We start from the raw sequence: 26098 nt of genomic DNA on the forward strand, positions 1-26098 counted from the left end.
ACAACAGATTCTTTTCTTACAGACAGTGTATTGTAGATGTTCAAATACCAGATACACCTCTACGCCCCATAGTAGACAGCATAGGATCAGTCACGTACAACCTCTCAAAAGAAATAATAGAACCATTACTGGGACACACCGACCAACACTGCGAGAACTCAAAGCAGCTCGCTACAGAAGTCGCCATCATAAAAATACAGAAAGATGAAATGTTCATATCACATGACGTCAAGTCTTACTGGTAGTTTAGGCCCTATATATATATCCCTACTGTCCAGACATGGCGGTGCCGGACTCTGTTATGATAGGTCCCTGCTCTCAGGTCGGTTGGTGCGAGCAGAGGACTACTCCCTGCAGCTGCTCCACTGATAGTTCCTATCGTTCTGACTAACGACTGGCCTGATTGCCCCACTTCGACCGGTATCACCTCATCAGTATTACTAATTCGTTCATCCATTGCCACATCCACATATTTCCAATTCAGAAACACCATGTACAGACAAAAAGAAGTGTTCGCCATGGGGGACCCACTCTTCTTGTGTGGCTTCTTCATGGAGGACCCGGAACAGAAAGCTCTTGCAACAGCCCCGGAAACATACAAACCAACACTATGGAAACGATATGTGGACGACATTCTGGAAAAAAATCTAAACAGGACACACACAACAGCTTACGGATCATAGACACCACAGGCAGCATCAAGTTCACCCGTGAAGAGGAAACAAACCAATTTATCGCCTTCTTGGACTTGAACATACACCACACGGACAGCGGAGACATCAAAATAAAAGTACACAGGAAACCCACACATACTGACCAATATCTCCTTTGGGCATCTGAACACCCCACTATTAATACGTTGTCAGTGGTCAGAACATTACATGAACGCACCACAATGATCACGGACCCGGAGGACAGAACGCAGGAGGAAAAACATAGACAACACGCACTACAAAAATGCCAAAATCCCCAGTGGGCAATAAATAAAGGGGCAGAGCAGGTCAAAAACAAAAACAACACAAGACAGGGGAGAAAGAAAAAGCAAACAAACAAACAAGAGCACAGAGCAATGGTAACATTGCCATACATGAGAGGGATCACAGATCGCATACAAAGAACACTGAGGAAACACAACATAAACACACCGGTCAAAGCACACACAACTCTCCGACAGATCTTGGTACACCCAAAGGACAAAATACACCCGGAAAATAAATGCTAGTCAACATATGAAATCCCATGCAAGTCGTGCAATAAATCATACATCGGGGAGACAGGAAGGAGTTTCATTACAAGAAAAAAAGAGCACAAGAACGAGTGCGAGAAGGAGACGGCAACAATCCAAACAAGAGCAATAAAAGAACAAGCACAACAGGAACACCGGAAATCAGCCGTCACGGACCACTGCAAAAGAGAGAACCACATCATGGACTGAGAGAAGGCCAGAGTCATCCGCACCGAAGAAAAGAAACATCAGCGCTGGATCAGGGAGGCCATTGAAATCCGGAAGCGAGGACCAAGGACCATCAACAGCTTACATGCTCTCTACTACCTGGAGCAGCATCCTGGAGGGACCGGCGGACAGCGGGGGGCGTGACTTGCCTGTCAGATCTGACAGGTAGGTCACGCCCTCATAGCAACACCAGCTGAAAAAGGCGCGTCACAGCAACATCCGTGACACTCTGACGAAGGCGGCAGTACACGCCGAAACATGTCAGCTATTTGAACACCTACAATACACTGTCTGAAAGAAAAGAATTGGTCGTAAATTAGACAATCGAAGTAAGTACGATCAAAGTGTTGTAAGTACGATCGAAATACGAGGCCCACTAGTATTATCCCTGCGATGTTGATCGTCTTTTTGGGAGAATTTGTTTAGTCTCCCCAATGTATTGTTCTTTACAATTTTCATTTTTACAATGCATTGAATAAACTACACAACTTTGTTTTTCATTTGGCAGCCTATCTTTTAGATGCACTCATTTTTGCCTTAAAGTGTTGATCGGTTTGAAATAAGTCGGCATTTTGTGTTGCCAAAGGACTCTTAGCAGTTTTTCTCCTGACATGTTTTGACTCCTTTTCAAAGATGACATCGGGTGCCATTCGCGAATGTGTTCGGGTTTTGTTTTTTCATGCTTGGGTAAAGCGCTGGCGATGGCCTCTGGCAATGTTTTCTCTTATCCACAAGGGGCAGCATTTCCCTTTTTTCCATGTTAGCACTTTGTTCCAGCTTCAGCTGTTGTTAAAGCGCTATATAAACCATTGTACTGTTTTGCATTATATTTTGGACAGCCACCCTCATTTCAAGCTCATATACTGGAACTCCAGACCCATATAATTGAGGAATTAACTTTTTTTCCCAATGAAAGAAGAGAGTCTAAGGTTTCTAACGCTGTTTTGAATGTTTATGTAGTCCCAACATTCAATATTCTGTGGGTCCTGCAATTCGAGTGACAATGACAAAAATTCAACAGAGTGGACACACTTTTGCCTAAAAATAAACAACATTGCGAGATGTCGCAATACTTCCTTAAAAAAAAAGAAAAACAAAGTTATGGGGGCAGAACACCCTCCATATCACAAGTTTTAAAACAACCTACTCATTGAAGGTGCGCCTTATACAGTGAGACCTCAATTTACGAACTTAATTGGTTCCCAGACAGAGTGTGTAAGGCGAAAAGTGTGTATCTCAAAAAAAAAAAAAAAATCCCATAGGAAACCATTAAAATGGGAATAATCCGTTCCCGGGTTTCCATAAAATATACTTTTCAACTAAATAATCCTTAAAACTGCACACAACATACCTTATTCTATGTATAATAAATGTGCTATTGTATTGTAATGAAAGAAATACACTGCATTGTATCATAAAGTCACTTTATTTACATTTGTGATGGTCATTGATGGCTTGATGGAATGGCATTGGAGGCCGAAGATCAAAGGGAATTGCTGTTTGGAAAGAGAGGCGCATTACATGAGGACTGTAATTAAAGAAATAAACTGTGCTGTAAAATAAAGTTGTATTTCTCTTTTTGATGGTCGTTGATGGCTTATGGAAGGAGAGTCACCTTCCATAAGGACTGGTGGTAACTTAACCTCTGGTGCTGTTCGGTCGTGTGCTTCCGCCGAAGATCACTCCGCCAGCCGTGGTGGGTGTGTATTATGAAAATAGTGCTTATTATAAGGTTTAATTTTCATAAATGTGACGTTTGTAAGTTGAGGTCTCACTGTCCTCCAAAGCTCCATGTAGTGCTGAAAATACTGTCATTAAAAAAGGTACACGATAGAGAATAACACTTGAGTTTCTCAGGCTAAATCAAATCAAAACAAAAAAAAAAGATTGTTATAGAATGTCTGTGAACAGTATTTGAATTTTATCCGATTATGTCATGATTCAAAAACTCCTTTTCAGATGCTTGCAATACACAGCGAGGCATTTGTTCCCCCAAAGCCAAATGAGTTTGAGAGAGCCACCCTTCTGCCCAAAGTCTGCCATGGCTGCGCTATACAAGGAACATAATTCAAGTTGAATTCTGGTTCAGTCCAGTCCAGATTGAGGGTTGGAGGTAAAATACCGTGGTAGCAAGCCAGAGCAGTGATTGCTACCTCCAAAGCGCCTGCAGCCCCAAGCAGATGTCCAGTGGCTCCTTTCGTTGAAGACACAGCCATGCTTGCTGCACTTTGGTGAAAGAGCCTCTTGATGGCAGCGTTTTCCGCTGAATCACCCAAACGTGTGGAAGTGGCGTGGGCATTCACATAAGACACATCTTCTGGTGAGATGCCAGCATCTTCCATAGCAGCTGACATGCATCTGACAGGTAAGTTAGATGGGCACGTAATTAGAATAGCTTTCGGCTTATAATAATAATAATAAAAATACATTTGATTTATAAGCGCCTTTCAAAACTCTCAAGGTCACTTTACAGTCTCAGGATAACTTTTTCTGCAGGTGAGCTGCGGCAGCCACAAGCGCCAGCGTTCACTCAACCCGGAAGTAACTCAAATAGATAGAAAGCTAGCTAGCTAATAGATAGCTACTGATACCTATTAGATAGCTAATAGCCATTAGATAGCTAGCCAAATAGCCAGCTAGATAGCTAGCCAGATAGTTATCCAGCCAGCTAATAGATAGCAAATAGATAGCTCGGTAGCTAGCTAGATAACTTTAAGTGTGAGTTCATGACCAAAACGTGAGTACAACTCGCTGTACTTTTGTGTCTTGAGTAAGTTGTGGCTCATGTTCGTGTGCTCGCTTTGAATATAATAAACTAGTTATGACCAAAGTTTTAATTCATTTGGACAAAACACTAAGAAACGGGGCCCGGTTTTTTTTTTTCGGTCACCCTGTAATTATTTTCCTAAACACATACGGTATTGCACACGTGCTTCCATCTGTTTACCTAAATGCTCCGTCTCCATCTGCCGCAGGCGTGGTAATGTGGTGAGCATCTCCGGAGAGTCCGTATCCCAGTACCTCTGCATAAATTCTGGCTCCGCGCTTAACCGCATGCTTCAGTTCTTCCAGCAGGATCACAACGGATCCCTCACCCATCACAAAGCCATCTCTCTCTGGATGAAAGGGTCTCGATGCTAATTTGGGATGGTCATTCCACTTGGTGGCGAGAGCGCGCGCTCTTGCAAACCCGGCGATCGATAGTGGGCCGACACAGGACTCTGTCCCGCCCGTAACCATAGCAACTGCATCACCACGGGCAATAAACCTTGCAGCATCTCCAATTGCATGTGCACCAGTGGTGCATGCTGTGGACACGGCGTGGTTAGGACCCTTCAGATTGTACTTGATACTTATATGTCCAGCCGCCATGTTTACAAGAATACGGGGTACAAAAAATGGGCTGATCTTCTTGTAGCCCTCTTTTTGGAAGGCTACATAGGTAGACACTATTTCATCCAGCGACACCATGCCCATGCCAACAGCTACACCGGTGCCGAGTTGTTCCTTTGCGGTTGTAGGATACCACCCCGAGTCCTCCAGTGCGAGTTGAGCAGCTGCGAGTGCCATGACAGTGGCCGGTGACATGCTATTTACCTCCCCACGAGATACAAACGTCTCCTCGTTGAATTGACCTTCTGCATTTCCTCTGGGTACCAGCGCCGCTACTTTGCAGGGAATTGTTTTATAATCGTCCGAGCTAAGAGCCACGATTCCACTGTGGCCCTTTATTAGGTTGTTCCAAGGTAAAGACGTCCCTATACCCAGGGGACACACGAGACCTATGCCAGTAACAACAACCCTTCTTCGTCTGTTCGTGCTGTTCCGCCTGAAAGTCTGGCTCGTACATACGACCGTGTTTATTTGAAACAGCGGACGCCCAATCTGGCTTCGTTGAAGTTTAGCCCCAAATGACAGTGATAAAGACATGCCGGCCTCTTCTGGTACCTTCCGTAAAGACGGACTCGTTGACAAAATAATTAAATTGAGTTTGTATAATTTACATAGTACTTGATTACGTTATCCGTGCCCATCGTCAGTGAAGCAGTCGAACGTTTGCCAGCCCTTTAACAGCTGGCTTCAGGCACAGTTTCCAAATGCCTGAGTTAACGAAAACACAAATGAGCAACCAATCAGTTAAAAATCTAATAAAACGTTCAAAACATTCCTAAATAACGTTTTACCTTATTTTCGCGGATATTTGTAAAACAATAACCGTAAAAAATATAATTTGGGACTGAGCAGCAATCAGGCGTAAATAAGACTGCTTTATTGAAGACCCAAAGTGGACCATTCACCTACGCCAGATCTGCTTCCGGTGTTCTTCTGAAACAAAAATAAAAAGTCCAAATGGCTCTGACACCAGCGGTTGCAGAATTATGTGAGAATCCAAATGAAGTCTTCTTCGATGTGTGCCAATTGTTGCTTTCCTACGCCGACAATATTTTAAGGTAAGGCCTGGTCCGTCTGTGTAAGCTCTCAGTTTTACAGGAGTGGTCCATCGATGAAAAGGTTTCTTCAGCCGTCATCTGTACAAATTTGAAGGTGTCGGACGTTTTGCTTCTCATCAAAGAGGCTTCGTCGACGAACATTTTTTTTCCTGGTCGCTACGGCCCAAAATATATCCCTAATGTCCAAAGGTGGCGGTGCCAGACTGCTTTGATAGGTTCCTGCTCTCGGGTTGTCGAGAGCAGAGGACTATTCCCTGGGACTACACTGATTACTTGTATTTTCCTGACTGATTATGGTCTACGACTGGCCTGATTGCCCCATTCGCTCTGGTATCACCTCATCAGCATGACTAAGCGTACATGGTAACGATAAGAAGTCTGTTGTAAGCACGATCCAAATTAAACCTCACCCCACCATGGCGATTTAGTGAAGGGTTTTGCTGTTTTATAAAAATCGCTTCTTTTACTCCCCTTTCAAACCATCTATTTTCTTTCTGTAAGATTTTTAACCTCATTGTCGTCAAATGAGTGGTTGCTACCTTTTAGGTGCATATGTACTGGCGATTGAGGCACAAGAATATCATGCCTGCAGCGTTGATAGTCTTTTTTTTGAGAATTTGTTTAGTCTCCCCAATGTCTTGCTCTTTACAATCTTCATTTTTACAATGCATTGAATAAACTACACAACTTTGTTTTTCATTTGGCAGCCTATCTTTTGGATGCACTCATTTTTGTCTTAATGTGTTAATCGGTTTGAAATAAGTGGGAATTTTGTGTTGCCAAAGGACCCTTTGTAGTTTTTCAGAAATGGGGAAAACATGCAATTTCCACTGTGAGGTCGATACCCTAACCACTGCAACTTAAAGCATATATGTACAGATGTATACTTTGTAAATCCCCTCTTACTTTTATGATACAGTGTCAACATAACTAGCTTAATTGTTTAAAGATGCATTTGAAGCAACTATCTTTTTTTTTTTTGCGACTGCAATTTCTATTATCAGTTGTTCCGATTATACTTGAAAAATATTAATAGATTTTCATATCAGATGTAATAAATACATTTGTTTAACTATCTTTTGCACAGAGCTTGAGTTTGGAACAGATTCCTCACATTTTATTGTCAGTAATTTGTTTTGGCTTGTCACCAGAGCTGAAATCCTTACTTGTGCCCAAACGTCTGATGTAAAATGTACTTTTTCTCACCAGGGATCCCAAGATGGAAAAATATAGATCAATCCATATCAGCAGTCCCACTTTTTTGAGCAAGCTGCTGCCATTCAGCGGTGCTGTGGGATGCCTTTTTGAGATGGGCTTTGAAGAGGTAAACCGTTTTTTGGCTTCTTCATAAGTAACTGTTGGTATTTGCACTCATGGATTCTCATTCAAATGCCCCATCCTTAAATAAAAGTACCGGTTCTGTATTTGTAATGTAAGGCTTAAAGGACAACCGACGTCACTTTTTTGTTTTCTTAACTGACATCAGAAAAACGTTTGATAGCATCTAAAATACCCAAAACACGCAGTATGATATTTTTAGTCAAATGCAAAACACCAATAAAAGTGACTTAAAGTGTCCAAAATCTGCCAAAAATTGAGCTGCGAATTGGGCATTTTCAGAAAGTCCCGCCCCCAGTTCGTGACGTCACACCAAGATGTCTTGCATTGCTGGAGAATCAAATCAATGGCTTCAGATTCGGAGAATATGCTTTCTTGTTCCTCATCCAGTTATGAATATGATTCAAATAGTTCTGAAGAAGAAAGCATACATCTTTGCAATCGATTAAAGAATTTATTTTTGTCATTTTGAGGCAACATTGGGGGAAAATCTCTCACCCAAAAAAAGAGGCACAAAATGGCGACATCCTGTGGCCACCTCTGTTTCCACAGGCTGATAAATTCCTTATATGGCGCTTGGATGCCCTCTTCTGGCGGCTTTTGGGTGCAACACGAGGTCCCCAGACCAAACAAGCACAGCAAAATACATTGACGTGATGAAAAGACCGCTACAATGCGTCTTTTTTACGGTCAAGGGCGGTCCTTTAGTGACGTCACGTACGGACTCGTCACCAACTCGAAAACAAGACTTCCTGAATATTCAGCGCGAGTCTTAAAAGGTAAAATATAGCTATATGCGGTGGAATCTTATTAAAATACGCTCAGTAGAAGTCATTTGAAGCCATTTTACAAATTATGGACACAAGTTGTGCGGAGGCGTCGGTTGTCCTTTAAGTAATGGGAGCCTTGAATCATGATTTATTTACTTGAGACAAATCGGTGCCTGAGACAAATCAGTGAGTGAAACATCTGAAAAATTACCAGAGTACAAAATGAAATTGGTTAATAAAATTTGGTTGTGAAGGGATTAAATTCAACAAGAAGCCACATGTCCACCTTTTCAGAAAGGGTCACATTTGATTGCTTTTATTGGCTTATCAGAATCAGAATCAGAATACCTTTATTCGTCCCGCAATGGGGAAATTTGCAGTCCACAGCAGCAATTGAAGAGGGATGGGGTTGGGGTGGGAGTGAAAGGATAGAAAGGATAGAAAACAAGATATTCTAAGCATAACAAAATAAAAATGTCAACTGTATACTGTATACTGTGCAAATTATTTTGCCCTCATACTATTGTGCTCTCATCTATGTTAGTATTCCGGTCATAGTTTTCTTATCATCATCATCATCATCATCATCATGATCATCATACATTCATTTATAAGCGCCTTTCAAAACTCTCAAGGTCACTTTACAGTCACAGGATCAGTTTTTATGTGGGTGAGCAGTGGCAGCCACACGCGCCAGTGTTCAATCAACCCGGAAGTCACTCAAATAGATACAAAGCTAGCTAGCTTGCTGATAGATAAATAATAATAATAATAATCCATTTCATTCATATGCGCCTTTCAAAACTCAAGGTCACTTGACAGGCACGGGATCAGTTTTTCTGTGGGTGAGCAGCGGCAGCCACACACGCCAGCGTATACTCAACACGGAAGTAACTCAAATAGATAGAAAGCTAGAGCGCTAGCCAGCTAGATAGCAAATAAGCGCCTTTGAAAACTCTCACGGTCACCTTACAGTCACAGGATCAGTTTTTCTGTGGGTGAGTAGCGGCAGCCACACACGCCAGCGTTCACTCAACCTGAAAGTAACTCAAATAGATTGGAAGCCTGCTCGCTAGCTAATAGCTAGCTAGATAGCGAGCCAGCTAGATAGCAAATAAGCGCCTTTCAAAACTGTCAAGGTCCTTTACAGTCACAGCATGTGTTTTGATGTGGGTGAGCAGCGGCAGCCACACCCGCCAGCGTTCACTCAACCCGAAGTAACTCAAATAGATGGAAAGATAGCTCGATAATAGATACTGTAATAATAATAATAATCATAACGCATTTCATTTATAAGCACCTTTCAAAACTCTCAAGGTCACTTTAAAGTCACAGGATACAGTCGCTAATAGTCGCTGATCACATATTCCTCCCAATTTCCACTGAGATTTAGAGAAGAATGTTCAAGTCATGAAAACATGGGGAGTTGGTTGTCGTTCCATCCATCCATCCATCCATCCATCCATCCATCCATCCATCCATCCAGACTTCCCTCTTCCCAGCCAATTCTCCCAGGTCTTCCTGGTGGATCCCGAGGCGTTCCCAGGACAGCTAGGTGACATGCAGTCAGTTCGGAAAGTATTCAGAACACTTCACTTTTCGCGTATTTTCTTATATTACAGCCCTATTGAAAAATGGGATACATTCATTTTTTTTCCTCAGAATTCTACACAAAATACCCCATGATGACAAGATGAAAGAAGTTTTGGTCACATTTTTGTAGATTTATTTAAAAAGTATCACCTGTGTATAAGTATTCAGAACCTTTGCCCTGAAGCTAAAAAATGAGCTCTCTTTCATCCTGTTTCCGCTGATCAGCGTCAAGTTGATTCTACAGCTTCATGGAAGTCGACCTGTGGTCAAATCGGTTGATTGGACTTGATTCAGAAAGACATACATTTGACACACAGTTGACAGTGCATATAGGAACACAAACCAAGCATGAAGTCCAACGAATTATCTGTAGACCTCCCAAACAGGATTGTTTCAATGCACACATCTGGGAAAGGGTACGGAAAAATGTCCTTTGAAAGTCAGTGAGCACTGCGGCCTGCATTATTCTTAAATGGAAGAAGTTTGAAACCACCAGGAATCTTCCTAAAGCTGGCTGCCCGCCTAAACTGAGCAATCGGGGGAGAAGGGCCTGAGAGAGGTAACTAAAAATCCAATGGTCACTCTGTCAGAGCTCCAGCGTTCCTCTATGGAGAGAGAGAGAGAGAGAGAGAGAGGGGAACTTCCAGAAGGTGCCGCAATCCACCAATCAGGCCTGTATGGTAGAGTGGCCAGGTGGAAGCCACTTCTGAGTCAAAGGCTCATGGCAGCCAGACTGGAGTTTACCAAAAGGCACCTGAAGGACCTCAGATCATTGAGGAACAAAATCCTCTGGTCTGATGAGACAAAGATTGAAATATACTGCACATCAGGGGTCGGGAACCTTATTGACTGAGAGAGCCGTTAAAGCAAAATATTTAGAAATGTTTTTCTGAGAGAGCCACACGCACTATAATAATAATAAGCATAATAATAATAATAATAATCATAATAATAATACATTTGATTTATAAGCCCCTTTCAAAACTCTCAAGGTCACTTTACAGTCACAGTATGACTTTTTCCGTGTGTGAGCAGCGGCAGCCACATGCGGCAGCATTCACTCAACCTGGAATAACTCAAATAGATACAAAGCTAGCTAGCTACATAATAGCTATCCAATACAGTTAGCATCCTTGCAAAAGTATTCGGCCCCCTTGCAACATTTTGCCACATTTCAGGCTTCAAACATAAAGAGATTATTTTTTTTAAATATATTTTTTGTCAAGAATCAACAAATGGGACACAATCGTGAAGTGGAACAACATTTATTGGATAATTTAAACCTGTTTAACAAATAAAAAACTGAAAAGTGGAGCGTGCAATATTATTTCAGTGCAACAAACTCACTCCAGAAGTTCAGTGAGGATCTCCGAATGATCCAATGTTGTCCTCACTGACTGATGATGATAAATAGAATCCACCTGTGTGTAACCAAGTCTCCGTATGAATGCACCTGCTCTGTGATAGTTTCAGGGTTCTGGTTGAAGTGCAGAGAGCTTCGTGAAAACTAAGGAACACACCAGGCAGGTTCGGGATACTGTTGTGGAGAAGTTTAAAGCCAGATTTGGATACAAAAAGATTTCCCAAGCTTTAAACATCTCAAGGAGCACTGAGCAAGCCATCATATTGAAATGGAAGGAGCGTCAGACCACCGCAAATCGTCCCTCCAAACTTTGGATTGGATTGGATTTGCCTTGATCAGTCTCGCTGTGGAGAAATTTACATTTCACAGCAGCAAAGTTATGAAACTTCTCAAACAAGGAAAAAACTGATCAGAGATGCAGCCAAGAGGCCCATGATGACTCTGTATGGACTGCAGAGATCGACAGCTGAGGTGGGAGAGTCTGTCCATCGGACAATAATCAGTCATACACGGCACAAATCTGGTCTTTATGGAAGAGTGGCAAGAAGAAAGCCATTTCTCAAAGATGTCCATAAAAAGTCTTGTTGAAAGTTTGCCACAAGCCACCTGGGAGACACACCAAACGTGGAAGAAGGTGCTCTGGTCAGATGGAACCCAAATTGAACTTTTTGGCCACAATGCAAAACCATATGTTTGGCAACACACGCCAAAACATGCACAAATACAGTGACATATATCAAATACGCTTTTAATACTTTGATATATTTTTATACTTTGCACAATTTGCAGTTCTATTTCTGAAACTTTTTTGTAGTGTTGTACATTTCAGTATCCTGACATTTTATTTTGTGCATAGAGTACTTTATCTTTTGACTCCACGCACACCCTGTTTCCCCATTTTTGAGACTAAAGGCTTTCTGATTCTGTAGTTCTGGATGCATTTTTGTCACGTCCGTAACACGTTTCATATAATATGTCATCTGCCAGAATCACTACATATATATATTTTTTTTTCATTCTAGTCTGACACCAATTTGGTGTTCTCAAAGTCAGCATCGTTGGAGCAGCTGAAAGTTATCAGGGATTCCATAGCTGCTCAAAGAGACCAGAGACTCAATATTCCGCAGCATGTTCCCCTTTTGGCCGAGGCTGCTGCAGAAAGCCAACCTTCTTCAAACCAAGCAGTCTCATCATTTCCTCTGCAACATTCATTCCAGGTAATGTGACAAATGATTTCAGAGAACAAAACAAACAAGAAATTATATACAGACGCTCCCCATCTTACGAGCGAAATGTGTTCCGAGCGGTCGCTCGTCAGGTGAATTTGATCGTAAGTAGCTTAAGTGCTATATTTTGTATGGAATGTATGTTTAAAGGACAACCGACGTCTCCGCACAGGTTGTGTCCATAATTTGTCAAATGGCTTCAAATGACTTCTACTGGGCCTATTTTACAAAGATTCCACCGCATATAGCTATATTTTACCTTTTAAGACTCGCGCTGAACATTCAGGAAGTCTTGTTTTTGAGTTGGTGACGAGTCCGTATGTGACGTCACTAAAGGAATGCCCCTGACCGAAAAAAAGACACATTGTAGCAGTCCTTCCGTCACGTCAATGTATTTTGCTGTACTTTTTGGTTTGGTCTGTAAACCTCGTGTTGCACCAAAAAGCCGCCAGAAGAGGGCGACCAAGCTCCATGGAAGGAATTTATCAGCTGACTAATTCTCTACATGGCTTTGTCTTTTCTGCCTCCCTTGGGTGCGACATTTCCCACCCCTGATGCCTCAAAATGACACAGAATAAATTATTTAATCGATTGCAAATATGTATGCTTTCTTCTTCAGAACTATTTGAATCATATTCATAACTGGATGTGTAACAAGAAAGCATATTCTCCGAATCTGAAACCATTGTTTTGATTCTCCAGCAATGCAAGACGTCTTGGCGTGACATCACGAACTGGGGGCGGGACTTTCTGAAAATGCTCATTTTTTTTGCAGATTTTGGACACTTTAAGTCATTTTTATTGGTGTTTTGCATTTGAATAAAAATATCATACTGCATGTTTTGGGTATTTTAGATGCTATCAAACGTTTTTCTGATGTCAGTTCGGAAACAAAAAAGTGACGTCGGTTGTCCTTTAAGTCAAACACTGAATGAGGAAGTATAAAACACAGACGGTCTAACGGTTGTTTTTCTTCAGTATTCATTGTATTATTACCACCAATGTCAAAATCATCAACGCAGGCCTGGAATGTCCCCCTACAGTTCATTGTGAAAATGACACAACAATGTGCGAGTAATTTCACACATAAGTCACATCAATGCCTGAACTATGAAACAAAAATGCGACCTATAGTTCAGAGAATACGGTATCTGATTTTTATGGAAGAGGATTAGGGCCGCTGAAGAAAAAAATATATATGGTTGGCAAGATTCTGACTTTAATCTCAGAATTCTGACTTTAAAGTCAGAATTCTGAGAATAGTCAGAATTCTCACTTTAAAGTGAGAATTCTGAGAATAAAGTGAGAATCTTGTCAACCATATTTTTTTTTTTCTTCAGTGGCCCTAATCCTCTTCCGTAGATTTTTATAACATACCTGGGTTAGGTACAGAAATTTTGTTTTCGTCCCCTGACCCCTTCATATTGATTTTCTATACATTCCCGTGGTAAATACAGGCCAGTAAGTGGCGGCATAGAAAACAACAAGAGCAATGACACTATAACTAAATGATTGACAGAACATTTAACCTCAAAGATTCATCATACAACAGAACTTGAAAGATAATAATAATAAAAAAAATAATAATAATAATAATACATTTCATTTATAAGCACCTTTCAAAACTCTCAGACACTTTACAGTCACAGGATATGATTTCTGCGGGTGAGCAGCGACAGCCACACACGCCAGCCAAGTTAAAAAAAAAAACTAAACTAAATAACAAATAATATGACAACACAAAGACACAGAGAGTCATTCATTCTTCAGCACTTTCTGTACCCTCTTTGTGAGATGAAGCAGTTCAAGATGAAAGAGGAGAGGATCAAAGCATCCTTTTCAGCAGTGGATCAGGCATGTCATGGTGGAATGTGCACGTCGACTACAAGCTAAATGTTGAAAGCAAACACGCAGCTGTAGCATCTATTGACGAAAAGGGATTGTCTCCCATCTCCTGTCCCACATAAATCCGCTTCAATTCCAAGCTGCGACACTTCCACATATGCATAAAACATGTTAACTTGTGTAAACCCCTCAATTGCAATAAAGACCTGGTACTCTACAGTTGATTACACACATTTGAGTCTAAAACTGTGCATTTTCCCTTATAACTCAAATGTTGTCCATGTCCTTTGGACCTTAGAACAAGGATGTTGTATTATTTGTCTGGCAGGTGGGAAGAAAGAACTTCTTCCGGACTCTTGAGTCTAATTTTCAACATGTGCTTCTATATGAGAGCCCAGAGCTTCAACAGAAAGCCAGAAACTGCATTCCTTACAAGCAGCTTTTGGATGTGGCTAAGCAAAAGCTGAAGTTAGCTAAAGAAGCTGACACAGGTTTGTGTCACATTCAAATAGATCATTGACGCAATTCGAAGTCAATGCAGTAACATGTACTGTACCTGTACATGTTTGTGAAATGCATCCGTGTAGAATGTAAACTCGGAGAAGAGGACTTCCTTGTGCTGGAGCTGCTTAGGTGGTTCAAACATGACTTCTTCTCCTGGGTCGACTGTTTGCCCTGTAACAGCTGTGGAGGCCCAACCCAGAACAGTGGCTCACTCAGTCCTACTACTGATGATCTTCGCTGGGGAGCCCAACGAGTAGAGAACCACTACTGTCAAAGCTGCAAGTTATGCACCAGATTCCCTCGGTTCGTTCTGCTCTTTCATATAAAAGGCTACGTGGTTGTTGGCCCCACCCGCCTTGACTTTCTCTTTCTCTAACACAAGATACAACAATCCCGAGCAGCTTCTCAAAACCAGAAGGGGGCGCTGTGGTGAATGGGCCAACTGTTTTACACTGTGTTGCAGAGCTCTCTTCCTTGAAGCCAGGTACATCTGGGACAGCACAGGTATATACATTGGACACATTTGTTACCATCCCAACAACACTATTAGCTTAATGTAGAAGCAATACTGGGTGACACGGGCGTGGATTTTTACTCCCGTTTCATCACATTTATATAGAAAATAAAACAAGCCCCTTTCAGTCCTGAACCATTGTTTAAAAAAAAAAAATCCCAACCTGTCCTGGTGAAAATGACCCCATACTGTCCCAAACCTGTTCAACGTGGCTCCAGCTCGCATCCTGCACCCATTTTGGAGGTCAGCTACTGGAGAAAAAAAAAGATTATTTACTCATGATTAAAACTATCTTTGTAGCCGGTTTGTAGTTTTCTATCCTATACAGATTGACAGAGACTGAAAATACAGTTGCAAATTGTTTTTCTCTAATACAAACTTTGTTTCCAACAAACGGCACCTTCCAAAACAGTTCACTTATTCCCGATAACTTTAAAAGAATACAAACAAAAGAAACGGTACCACAGCAAAATCTTAAAACGTCAGCGAAAAGCAGTGAAATGATGGATGTGACATAAGGTGGGTGTCCATTACTTTGATCGACCGGTCCCAAGTGGGTCGCGAGTGATATCGAAGAAAAAATAACATATTGGTGCATGTGAGTAATACATTTTTTTGTGTTAATGTATACTGCACCATAATCATCCTATCAATCATTTTCACATAAGAAATGTAAAAAATGAAGCACGCAACCTGTAGTTACTGCAATGGCACAAAAAAAATGTCATTTACTCATTTAAAATGTTTGCATTAAGGCTCACCGTCAACTTTCTTTCTTGCAGATCATGTGTGGACAGAGGTTTACTCGAGGTCTCAGCGCCGTTGGCTACACTGTGACTCGTGTGAAAACATCTGTGATAAACCTTTACTCTATGAAGTTGGCTGGGGGAAGAAACTCTCCTATATTCTGGCTTTCTCACGGGATCAGGTGTGTTGCACCGTTGCTCTATTGTGATTTTCTTTTGATATCAGTGAAGATGCTGCACAATTTTTTATTCGGTTTACATTGCATGTCAAGATCCGTGGTAAAAAAAAGAAGGGAGGCTTTTACAAACACACACACACACACACACACACACACACACACACACACACACACACACACACACACACACACAAAGCAGCACACGATCATGGGAGACATTAAAACGAGAGAGAGCTCAATAGCTCTACAGCGGTTAAAAACAACTTGGTGGAAAGGTGAGAAAATGGATCGGAAACAAAGGGAAATTTAGACTTATTTAGACTTAATTGATTCAAGGGCAGAGTGTAGACTGTGGATGGTTAATTCATTCACTGTCACTTGCCAGGGTTTGTGTCATTTACACTCAAATTGCAGGACCCGCAGAATATTGAGTTTAAAGTACAACCAACAGCATTTTTTTTCTTGTTTCCTAACTGACATCAGAAAAAACATTTTATAGCATCTAAAACACGCAGGGCGATATTTTTAGTCAAACGCAAAACACGATAAAAATGACTTAAAACTGCCCAAAACCGCCACTAATGAACCTGGGCGAATCCGGCGATCTTGGCCCACCCACAAACTGCCTTGATCCAAAATCAAAACAATTGCTTCCGAAAGTTCAGATTTGGAGAAGATGTTTTCTTGTTACTCATCTAGTTATGAACACACAGTCGTGTCATCCGCAAACTTTATGAAGAGGTTGGTGAGCAGAGTGAAGAGGAGGGGGCTCAGCACACACCCCTGGGGGGCCCCTGTGTTCAGCGTGATGGTGCTGGAGGTGTTGTTTCCAACTCTGACTGCCTGTGGTCTTCCCGTCAGGAAGTCCAACAGCCAGTTGGGTGCTGATCCCCAGTTTGCTCAGTTTATCGGTGAGCTGTTGGGGGATGATGGTGTTGAATGCTGAGCTGAAGTCGATGAACAGCATTCTGACGTAGGAGTCTCTGGTCTCCGGGTGGGTGAGCGCTGTGTGGAGAGCAGTGGAGATGGCATCATCGGTCGAGCGGTTGGGCCGATATGCAAACTGGAGAGGGTCATTGTTGGGTGGGAGGGCAGCCTTGATGTGGTTCATAACTAGCCGCTCGAAGCACTTCATGAGGATGGGAGTGAGTGCGACCGGGCGGTAGTCGTTGTGGCAGGTGGGGGACGACTTCTTCGGAACCGGGATAATGGTGGTGGCTTTGAGGCACGTGGGCACAACAGCCTGGCTCAGAGAGGTGTTGAAGATGTCCGTGAAGACATCTGTGAGCTCCACAGCGCAGTCTCTCAGAACACGGCCAGGAATGCCGTCGGGACCCGGGGCTTTTCGTGCGTTGGTCCCTCTGAGGGATCGCCTCACGCTGTCCTGGGACAGTGTCAGCACCTGGTCGCCGGGAGGTGGTGGGGTCTTCTGTGCTGGAGTGCTCTGTCTGCCTCGAAGCGGGCGAAGAAGTCATTCAGTTGGTTCAGCAGAGTGGTGGAGTTCGGCTCGTGATATTATGATTGGCTAGTGACGAGCCAATCATAATTTGTAAAAACTGACGAAAACTGTGACCACTCGACTACCGGGCCGCCCTAATTAGAATAACTGAAAATAATAATTTGGCGTAATTTTTGAATGCTTCATAAACGAAAGGAAATTATATTTTCACAAAAAAATTAAAAATCATAATGTATGGGTCAATGTTGCAGGTGGTTGATGTGACGTGGAGGTATACTTGCAAACATCCAGAGATTTTGTCAAGAAGGACCGGTGTCCAGGAGACCTGGCTGTTGCACACTATTATTGGTCTCAATGCTCTGGTAGGTGTTTCCCTCTTCTTCATTTCCAGTAAGACTTAGTGCTGCATTGATAGTAATGTAAAATGTGTTGAATCTGATTTTCATTCTACAGAGACAGGAATCCCTTGGCGTCGACAGGAAATTAGAATTGGCCGAACGATTACTTGTTGAACTTGTTGAGTTCATTTGTCCCAAAATACCAAAACAAGGCGAACTGGGAGGACGCACCTCCGGGTCTTTGGACTGGAGGCTATTAAGAGGAGAGACAGGAGATGCCAATTCAGGGACTATTAAGAAGGTACTGTACTGTTTTTTTTTTTTTTGCTCCTGTCACGTATTTTTCCCTTTTGGTACCTTAATGGGAATGTGTTCGAAAGCTGTCAACATCTGATGCTAAAGAACCCATTGTCACAGTCCAGAAATCAAAGATCAAACGTATATCAGAATCAGAATCAGAATCAGAATCATCTTTATTGCCAAGTATGTAGAACACACAAGGAATTTGTTTCCGGTAGAACACGCTGCACTAGTATCGTTGTCAAAAAAAAAACAAAAAAACTGCTAAGTGGCACTATACAGTTCCATTTTGGCTACTGTTGAAAGAGTTCAAAGAGTTAATGGCTTGGGGGAAGAAGCTGTTTAAATGTCTGCTGGATTTGGTGCGCATGGATCAGTGGAAATAAGTATTTGAACACCTGTGTATCTAGAATTCTTACCCTGAAAAACCTGTTAGTCTGCCCCTTAGAAGTCCACCTGCACTCCATGTATCATCCTGAATCCGATGCACGTGTTTCAGGTGTTAGCTGCATAAAGTCCACCACATACAACCAGTAAGACTTTAACTTATAACATGGCGAAGACCAAAGAGCTGTCCAAAGACACCAGAGACAAAGTTGTACACCCCCACAAGGCCGGAAAGGGCTACGTGAGCAATTGCCAAACAGCTTGATGAAAAAAGGTCCACTGTTGGAGCAATCATTAGAAAATGGAAGAAGCTAAACATGATGGTCAATCTCAATCGGAGTGGAGCCCCATGCAAGATATCACCTCGTGCGGCCTCAATGATTCCAAGAACGGCGAGAAATCAGCCCGAAACTACACGACAGGAGTTGGTCAATGACCCGACAAGAGCTGGGACCACCGTTTCCGAGGTTACTGTAGGTAAAACACGAAACGTCATGATTTGAAATCATGATGGCACGAAAGGTTCCCCTGCTTAAACCAGCACATGTCAAGGGCCGTCTTAAGTTTGCATATGACCGTTTGGATGATACAGAGGAGTCGTGGGAGAAAGTTTTGTGGTCAGATGAGACCAAAATAGAACTTTTTGGTCATAATTCCACTAAGCGTGTTTGGAGGTGGCTGGCGACCCGAAGCACACCACCAGGAAAACTGTGGCGTGGCTCCGTAAATAGCATATCAAGGTTCTAGCATGGCCCAGCCAGTCTCCAGACCTGAACCCAATCATAAATCCTTGGAAAGAACTCAAACTCCGTGTTTCTCAGCGACAGCCCAGAAATCTGACTGATAACCTGGTGAAAAACTACAGGAAATGTTTGACCTCTGTAATAGCAAGCAACATTCATTTTCTCAGGTGTTAAAATACTTATTTGCAGCTATATCACACAAATAAATCGTTAATGCATGGATGTTTCTTTTTAGTGTATCTCTTTCACGGTGGACATGCATGCAAATTTCAGACTCCTCCATGATTTCTAAGTGCGAGAAATAGCAAAATTGCAGGGTGTTCAAATACTTATTTTCTTCACTGTATAATGAGAAATGGTCGATTTTTCTGTCTATCACTATTGGGTAATAGGTGGGACACGCCCTGGTATTGTCACTAGTCAATCATAGAGCACAAAGTCACACCTGAGGACAAGTTAGAATTTCTGAATAACCTTTATAGAACCAAAACAGGTCCTGGAGTAGTTCGACCTTGCTTGGGACATTTTCTTCTTCCTCTTGTATCTTGTTATTTGCGTGTACACTTTCAGGAAGATGGCTAACTTCAAAATACAGCTTACATCCTAAATCATAGATGGACATTCAATGTGATGGTTTATTTTGAAGTTGTAATACCGGCAGTATGTCTCGCGTCATGGCTTACTTGAGTCTCTTCCCACACATTCTGTATATTGTGGCTTAATTTCAATGAATACCGTCTGTGTTTGTCTCTGCATTCAGGGCACTGGCTATGTGTTCACACCCACTGAGAAAGAGAGGAGAGACAAGCTAATTCATGTGTTGTACAACACTACGAAAGACCAATACTGTCGGATCTCCAATGACTTTGAGATTATCCACTCCTGGGATCAATGTGCGTGGAATAGGGAGTCTGTCCTTAGGAAGGTGGAAAATGACTGGCAGATGGTATGTTGACTCCTTCCAGATCTACGGTGTTTTCATAATCATAATCATAATAATAATAATAATAATAATAATAAATAATAAATCGTATTCATAAGCACCTTTCAAAACTCTGAAGGTCACTTTACAGTCACAGGATAAGATTTGCTGTGGGTGAGCAGAGGCAGCCACACGCGCCAGCGGTCACTCAACCCGGAAGTAACTCAAATAGCTAGAAAGCTAGCTAAAAGATACAGTAATAATAATAATTCATTTATAAGCATCTTTCAAAACTCTCAAGGTGACTTTATAGCCACAGGATCTTCTTCTTCATTTCCTTTGGGCTTTTCCCTTCAATGGGTCACCGCAGCAAATCAGTGTCCTCCATCTTTAGAGGTTTGATCCGCATGTTTGTTTTGCCCAAGCTTTTACGTCGGATGCCCTTCCTGACACAACCCTCTGTATTTATCCGGGCTTGGGACCAGCACAGTCACAGGACACAGTTGCTAATAGATAGCTAAACGATAGCTAGTTAGATAGCTAGAGAGCCAGCTAGACAAATGGACAGAAAATGGACCGAACGGCGATTGTGCGTGGATGCTGACTTTTTTTTAGCCTAATTAGCTGTAATGTTCAAAATCGTTTGGCTTCAGAGGGGGCTTTACCCCCCTGACCCGTGGCCTGTATTATCACGAGGTATGAGGACAGATTGTTTGTATATGTGTGATATATGTAGTTCAGGTGTACCGACTGCTTGAACACAGCTGGGATAGGACCCCCTCCACACACAAACGCAAACACACATTCATGTTTCAATAGTTTTGTGAGGTCCTGATAACTCCAGAGTGGGGACCACCGTTGCTGATAAGTTTAGAGAAGAACTAGTATTACATTTGAAGACTAGATGTCACCCCATTTCCCACTTCAACTTCATTAAAAACAAAGAAATAAAAAGTGGATATGAAACTGAAATAACAAAGGAGTGATGACTCTGAATGGGTACATTCAAAGTCCTCACTCCTGTTTTAAATTTGGTTAAAATATTGTTTTACTTTTTGTGGTATGAACTTTTTCCTCTCATTAACCACGCACACACACACACACACACACACACACACACACACATAAACACACACAGTGAGTGAAACCAAGCGAAATGAAAATACACACCCAAAAAATCATTTTGGATGAATTTGTGATGCCCTTTCTGAAACTTTAACAGATGCATATATAGACCCTCTAGAAGCTTTTAAAATAAAAAAAACTTGTGAGGACCGGCCAAAAGGTCCTCACTTGTCAAAAATGTCCACTACGTATGGTATAAAATGTTAGTGGTCCTCACTAGACTAGCCATACAAACACACACACAGCCCAAAGATTGGGATGAGATGCAGCACGTATACGAGTTCCGTATGTGCTAAAATTCAACTACTTTTGTACTACTACCAATATTGTAAACATCACCATTTCATAACGTATAACCATCTTTATTTTTCTCAACACTGCTGTATTTCTTCCTATAGGTATATATTGCTCGAATTGAAGGCTCTTCTTTCGGACAAATCAGCTGGAAATTTGACTTAGGGCCAGCAAAATTAAGTATCAAGTCTGTGTCTATCAGGGCCTCCAGCCAAACTTTCAATTCGGGAGAAGTGAGCTGGGTCTTGCAATCAGGCATGATTACAACGGAATTTTCTGGAGGTATGTAAGATGGATCCAAATTAAATTAAATATTGGACAGTGTAACTTGATTTCCTGATCTCTCATGACTTATCCTTTCAGATGGAAGCATGCAGTCCTTCCAGTGTCTGAATAGTTTGTCGGAGTTTACTGTCACTGCACAGCTCAAGGGTGGGGAAGGGAATGCATCATGGCAGCACACTCAGCTTTTCAGGCAGAGTCTAAAGGAAACAGAAGAGTCTTCATTTGAAATTATCATTCACCTAGAGAACACGTGATCAGAATTTTACATGGGTCGTTGCTATTGAGAAGTGTATTTGTTTTTAAAATAATTTTAGGTTATTCCATTGTTGTTTTGTTTGATAATATTGTTTGTTAGATCTCTTATGTAGAGCAGAATTATGTCACAGTTAATACTGATCAGAATCAGAATCCCAAAACCTTTATTCGTCCCACAATTTGCATCAGGTCAATTGAGCAGGGAAAAAAACAATATATAATGTTGATTAACTGCCCGAATTGTATTTAAAACATGGATACCTTTACTATGCTGTATGCCATGATAACGTTGGCAGGCATGTAACCCAGCAAACCTCTGGGACAACTGTGAAAGTTACCCTAGTCTATTGTAATACATGTTGAATAAATATTATGAGAAAACTGCATGTTTCTTTTATTGATTTGTTTTGCCTTGGTCATCTGCATATACATTGTACGTCCCTGTGTACACTTTCTACGTACCTCCGTTTTTGTGTTTTGATGAAATAGCAGAAGTGAATGCTAAACTTACATTTCGCTTGATGTCGTGTCAACGCCTACTAGTGTTGACACGGACAGTTACGAAACTTTGTATTGGGCAAAAACTCGATTCGTCTGAAAAAGAACAGACCTGATTGGTTTATTTTCCCGTTCGTCTAAAATCGAACACATCTGATTGGTTGCTCTTCCTACGTTCTGATTGGTAGTATGTCTCGAAAATGGCGGACCCGAGCGACCAATTCTTCAGAGCAAACAATGGGTTTATGTTTGTGTTCGGACATTTTAAATATATCGTGTCATAATTTTAGTTTGTCACTCTTCTTAATTTTATTGTTTTGATATTGGTTGTGCGACCCAAACAGTAATCATATATCATGTTTTTTGGGTGAAAAAAATATTTGGAAACAGTGCCCTGGTTAGCATCTTTGTTGAAAGTCTCGGCCTCCAACGGCAGTTTTGAATGGTTTTGAACAATAGCCCTGTAACAATTTTGCATGTTTTGGAATATTGTTTTTTTTTCTTAAAACCAAGCGAAACACAACACCATGGGATTTCATAACCTTTCGACGATTTGCAACCACTGAGACGTGTTTTGTGATATTGCTGTCATAGAAGAAAACATTTTCCGGGCGACATCATTAAATCTGAGGATCACAAAGGAAGGATGTCCTACGGCACAACAGGGATCGGTGGGATTTCTGCTGGGATGGTAATTACGTCGCCCGAAAACAATGTTATTTTTTTCATAAGCGTGGAATATACGCCGTGGCGGATGGGTTATTTCTGTAATTCGGGTTTAGAGATCAATGGGGCTTGTGCCGTCTCCCAATGTGGCTTCGACAACAGCAGCCGGTTGTCTACTTGAAATCTAGACTGGTGAATTTATATTAATCTTCAAGATTTATTCCAACACATTGCACTCGGTCCAAAAACATAATACATGTTTTAAGACACAATCAACATCGGCGCCCCGTTTACTTAATTTAGAGGTAAAAAATAGTGACGTGATTATGCATTTTACTAGCATTAAAAAAATCACATGTATTTTTAAGTCACCATCAACGCGATTGCATAGGCGACGTAATCTGAAGCTCCAAATCAAAGACGCAATTACACATGTATAGCCCCAAACCGTTTCATGAACGCGGATCATTCTCCAAATGTAGAATATAACAACAAATTCTCAAATGAATATCTTTAAATCTTTAATTATTGTGCCATTGTTTTGTATGTAACTCACATTAGGTATGCAAATGTTTCCATGAAAAAGTACTGATGAAATCAAAATAGATAATAAACCATCTTTTGCTCTCTAATATTTATCACCCAAAAATATTGCGATCCTTTAATGAAGTCCATTTCAAACAGGCATTGACGCTTTAACAATCACGGGGGAAAAGACCATTAAAACAAATAGCCTTCAGACCCATTCGACACCTTCAAAGAAGTACAGGTGACAGCTGAAGAAACCTTTTCATCTTGAGACCCGTAGATCACTATAAATCAGAGGTGTCCTAACTACGGCTCGGGGACCATTTGCGGCCTGACATCCACTATTCAACGGCACAAAATATGACAAATAAATAAATAATAATAAAATGTTATTTAAAACGGGCTGCAAGCTTCTTTAAATGGGTTGGTTGGCAGGATGATCAGGGAGAGTGCCAGGAAAGTACACGCCATGTCTACTAATTAATGTGTTTATATACTAGTGCACATTGAAGATGGAAATCAGCCTGTATGGTTGAAAGAAAAACATTACTTATCTTCAAAACACTTGTGAATAAAGCATTCATTATGACAGGCAAAAATTGTTTATTCCCCTTAATGCTCTATGACGTAGAAATTGAGTCCTGGTCCTCTACAGAGAAGGCTTCACGCCTTTACCTACTGTGCCATCGAAACAAGGTTAAAAGTAGTAAAACAATGTCAGCGGCATGTTGAATGCCACCAATTGAAGTATTTATATACAGTAAAGTCTCGTTATATCGGTTCTATCGATAGTCCCGGTTATTACGATACTATTTCTATGAACGCAAGGAGAAAATTACATGCAAACAGGATCGGATATATCGATAGTCCCGGTTATATCGATATTTTTTCGGACTCCCTTGAATATCGATATAACGAGACTTTACTGTAATTTGAAATGATTAATGATTTATCCATTCACCACTTGTCCTTACAAGATGTTACAGTCTGTATTCTCTAGTTCGGAACAGACTATGGCGCGTGTCTTTTATGAACATGCACATAATCCATGTGTAATAACACAATCAATGAAATGCAAACACTGTTTGTGACAGTATCCCAGTATACAGTACTGTACAAGTATAACAAACGTAAGACTCTTTGCTCTAAAATGAGGCGAGTAACAGACCTCGTGGCTTTTCTTTCCACTATACAGATACCATCCGACTTGCGGCCGGCTCGTCATTTCGCACTGACTAACATTTTGAATGGATTTTGACTTACGACCTTTTTGACTTATGACCGGTTGGTCGGAACGGAACCCGGTCGTAAGTCGGATGTCACCTGTACTACATACACTCACTGTCTCTAACTTGACCTCCAAAGAATCGCCACCCAAGACAGCGTTGCTCAGCTGCTGTTGTACAACAAACTTTTAAAGCCAACCACGGAACGCTTTGAAGTCCCCGATGCCCATAGTTAGCGCGAAGGGACTTGCCATTAGCATCCGAGGAAACGTTCGATTACGCGACTGTCTGTTGAGCCACAAGCCATTTACTCTCAGCAGCTAATTGCATCCTGAAAAAAGCCATAACTGTAAAAAGTGTGCTGTGATTTACTACAAGTCCAGTTGAGGGTACCGTACGTAAGCCAGGAAATAACTGTCCGACCTTTCTTAATGATATCATTTTTTGCAACAAATCCTTTCCTTACAGACGTTTTTAGGTGTTCAATTACCTTACATGTTTCGCCGTGTACTTCCGCCTTCGTCAAGAGTGTCACTTGACGGTGTGTTGTGTCGAGTGTGACGAAGTAGACGCACGCGCTTTGCTTGTTATATTTATATCGACCGTGACTTTCTTGCATCAGTAAACATGGGGAAAATGGAACATTTTCACACATGCACAGTCGATAGCAAATGCAAGGTACGGCAACTTCAAATATCCAAACAACCCACAATTAACTTTTGTGGTTAATAATAATAATAATAATAATAATAAGGCCCGGTATTCAAATGGTTAGCACGCCGGCTTCACAGTGCAGAGATCGACGGTTCGCGTCCCGGTCCGGCCTCCCTGTGTGGAGTTTGCATGTTCTCCCCGGGCCCGCATGGGTTTTCTCCGGGTCCCCCGGTTTCCTCCCACACTCCAAAAACATGCATGGCAGGCAGATTGACCACTCCAAATTGTCCCTAGGTGTGAGTGTGAGAGTGACTGTTGTACGTTTTTGTGTGCCCTGCGATTGGCTGGCAACCAATTCAGGGTGTCCCCCGCCTCGTTCCCGAAGACAGCTGAGATAGGCTCCAGCAACCCCCGCGACCCTAAGGAGGAATAAGCG

The 26098-nt window shown here is 41.7% G+C and overlaps 3 protein-coding genes across 3 annotated transcripts in view; 2 read left to right on the forward strand and 1 right to left on the reverse strand.

The window, feature by feature from the left end:
- Positions 1-1222: 1222 nt before the first annotated feature.
- On the reverse strand, positions 1223-5522 carry oxsm (3-oxoacyl-ACP synthase, mitochondrial). Its single transcript, XM_089022923.1, has 2 exons — positions 4401-5522; positions 1223-3811 (listed from the first exon to the last, which is right to left on the reverse strand). Exons 1-2 carry the CDS (start codon positions 5381-5383, stop codon positions 3409-3411), a joined length of 1386 nt encoding a protein of 461 aa, XP_088879049.1. The 5' UTR covers positions 5384-5522; the 3' UTR covers positions 1223-3408.
- A 168-nt stretch (positions 5523-5690) lies between these two features.
- ngly1 (N-glycanase 1) lies at positions 5691-22472 on the forward strand. The gene is made up of 12 exons (XM_089022922.1): positions 5691-5904; positions 7114-7228; positions 11991-12185; positions 14368-14530; positions 14627-14846; positions 14926-15047; positions 15840-15985; positions 17693-17803; positions 17895-18080; positions 19970-20155; positions 21655-21832; positions 21914-22472. The coding sequence occupies exons 1-12, from the start codon at positions 5804-5806 to the stop codon at positions 22087-22089; spliced, it is 1899 nt and encodes a 632-aa protein (XP_088879048.1). The 5' UTR covers positions 5691-5803; the 3' UTR covers positions 22090-22472.
- A 317-nt stretch (positions 22473-22789) lies between these two features.
- The window catches only part of top2b (DNA topoisomerase II beta), an 81685-nt gene continuing 78376 nt past the window's right edge, over positions 22790-26098 (forward strand). The window contains exon 1 of the mRNA XM_089022920.1: positions 22790-23279. Coding sequence (XP_088879046.1) covers positions 23235-23279 — 45 coding nt within the window. The 5' untranslated portion in view covers positions 22790-23234. The remainder of the gene's footprint in view (positions 23280-26098) is intronic.

Source organism: Hippocampus bargibanti, linkage group LG20, assembly GCF_051943395.1.
Source record: "Hippocampus bargibanti isolate YZ-2025 linkage group LG20, ASM5194339v1, whole genome shotgun sequence".
NCBI lineage: Eukaryota > Metazoa > Chordata > Actinopteri > Syngnathiformes > Syngnathidae > Hippocampus > Hippocampus bargibanti.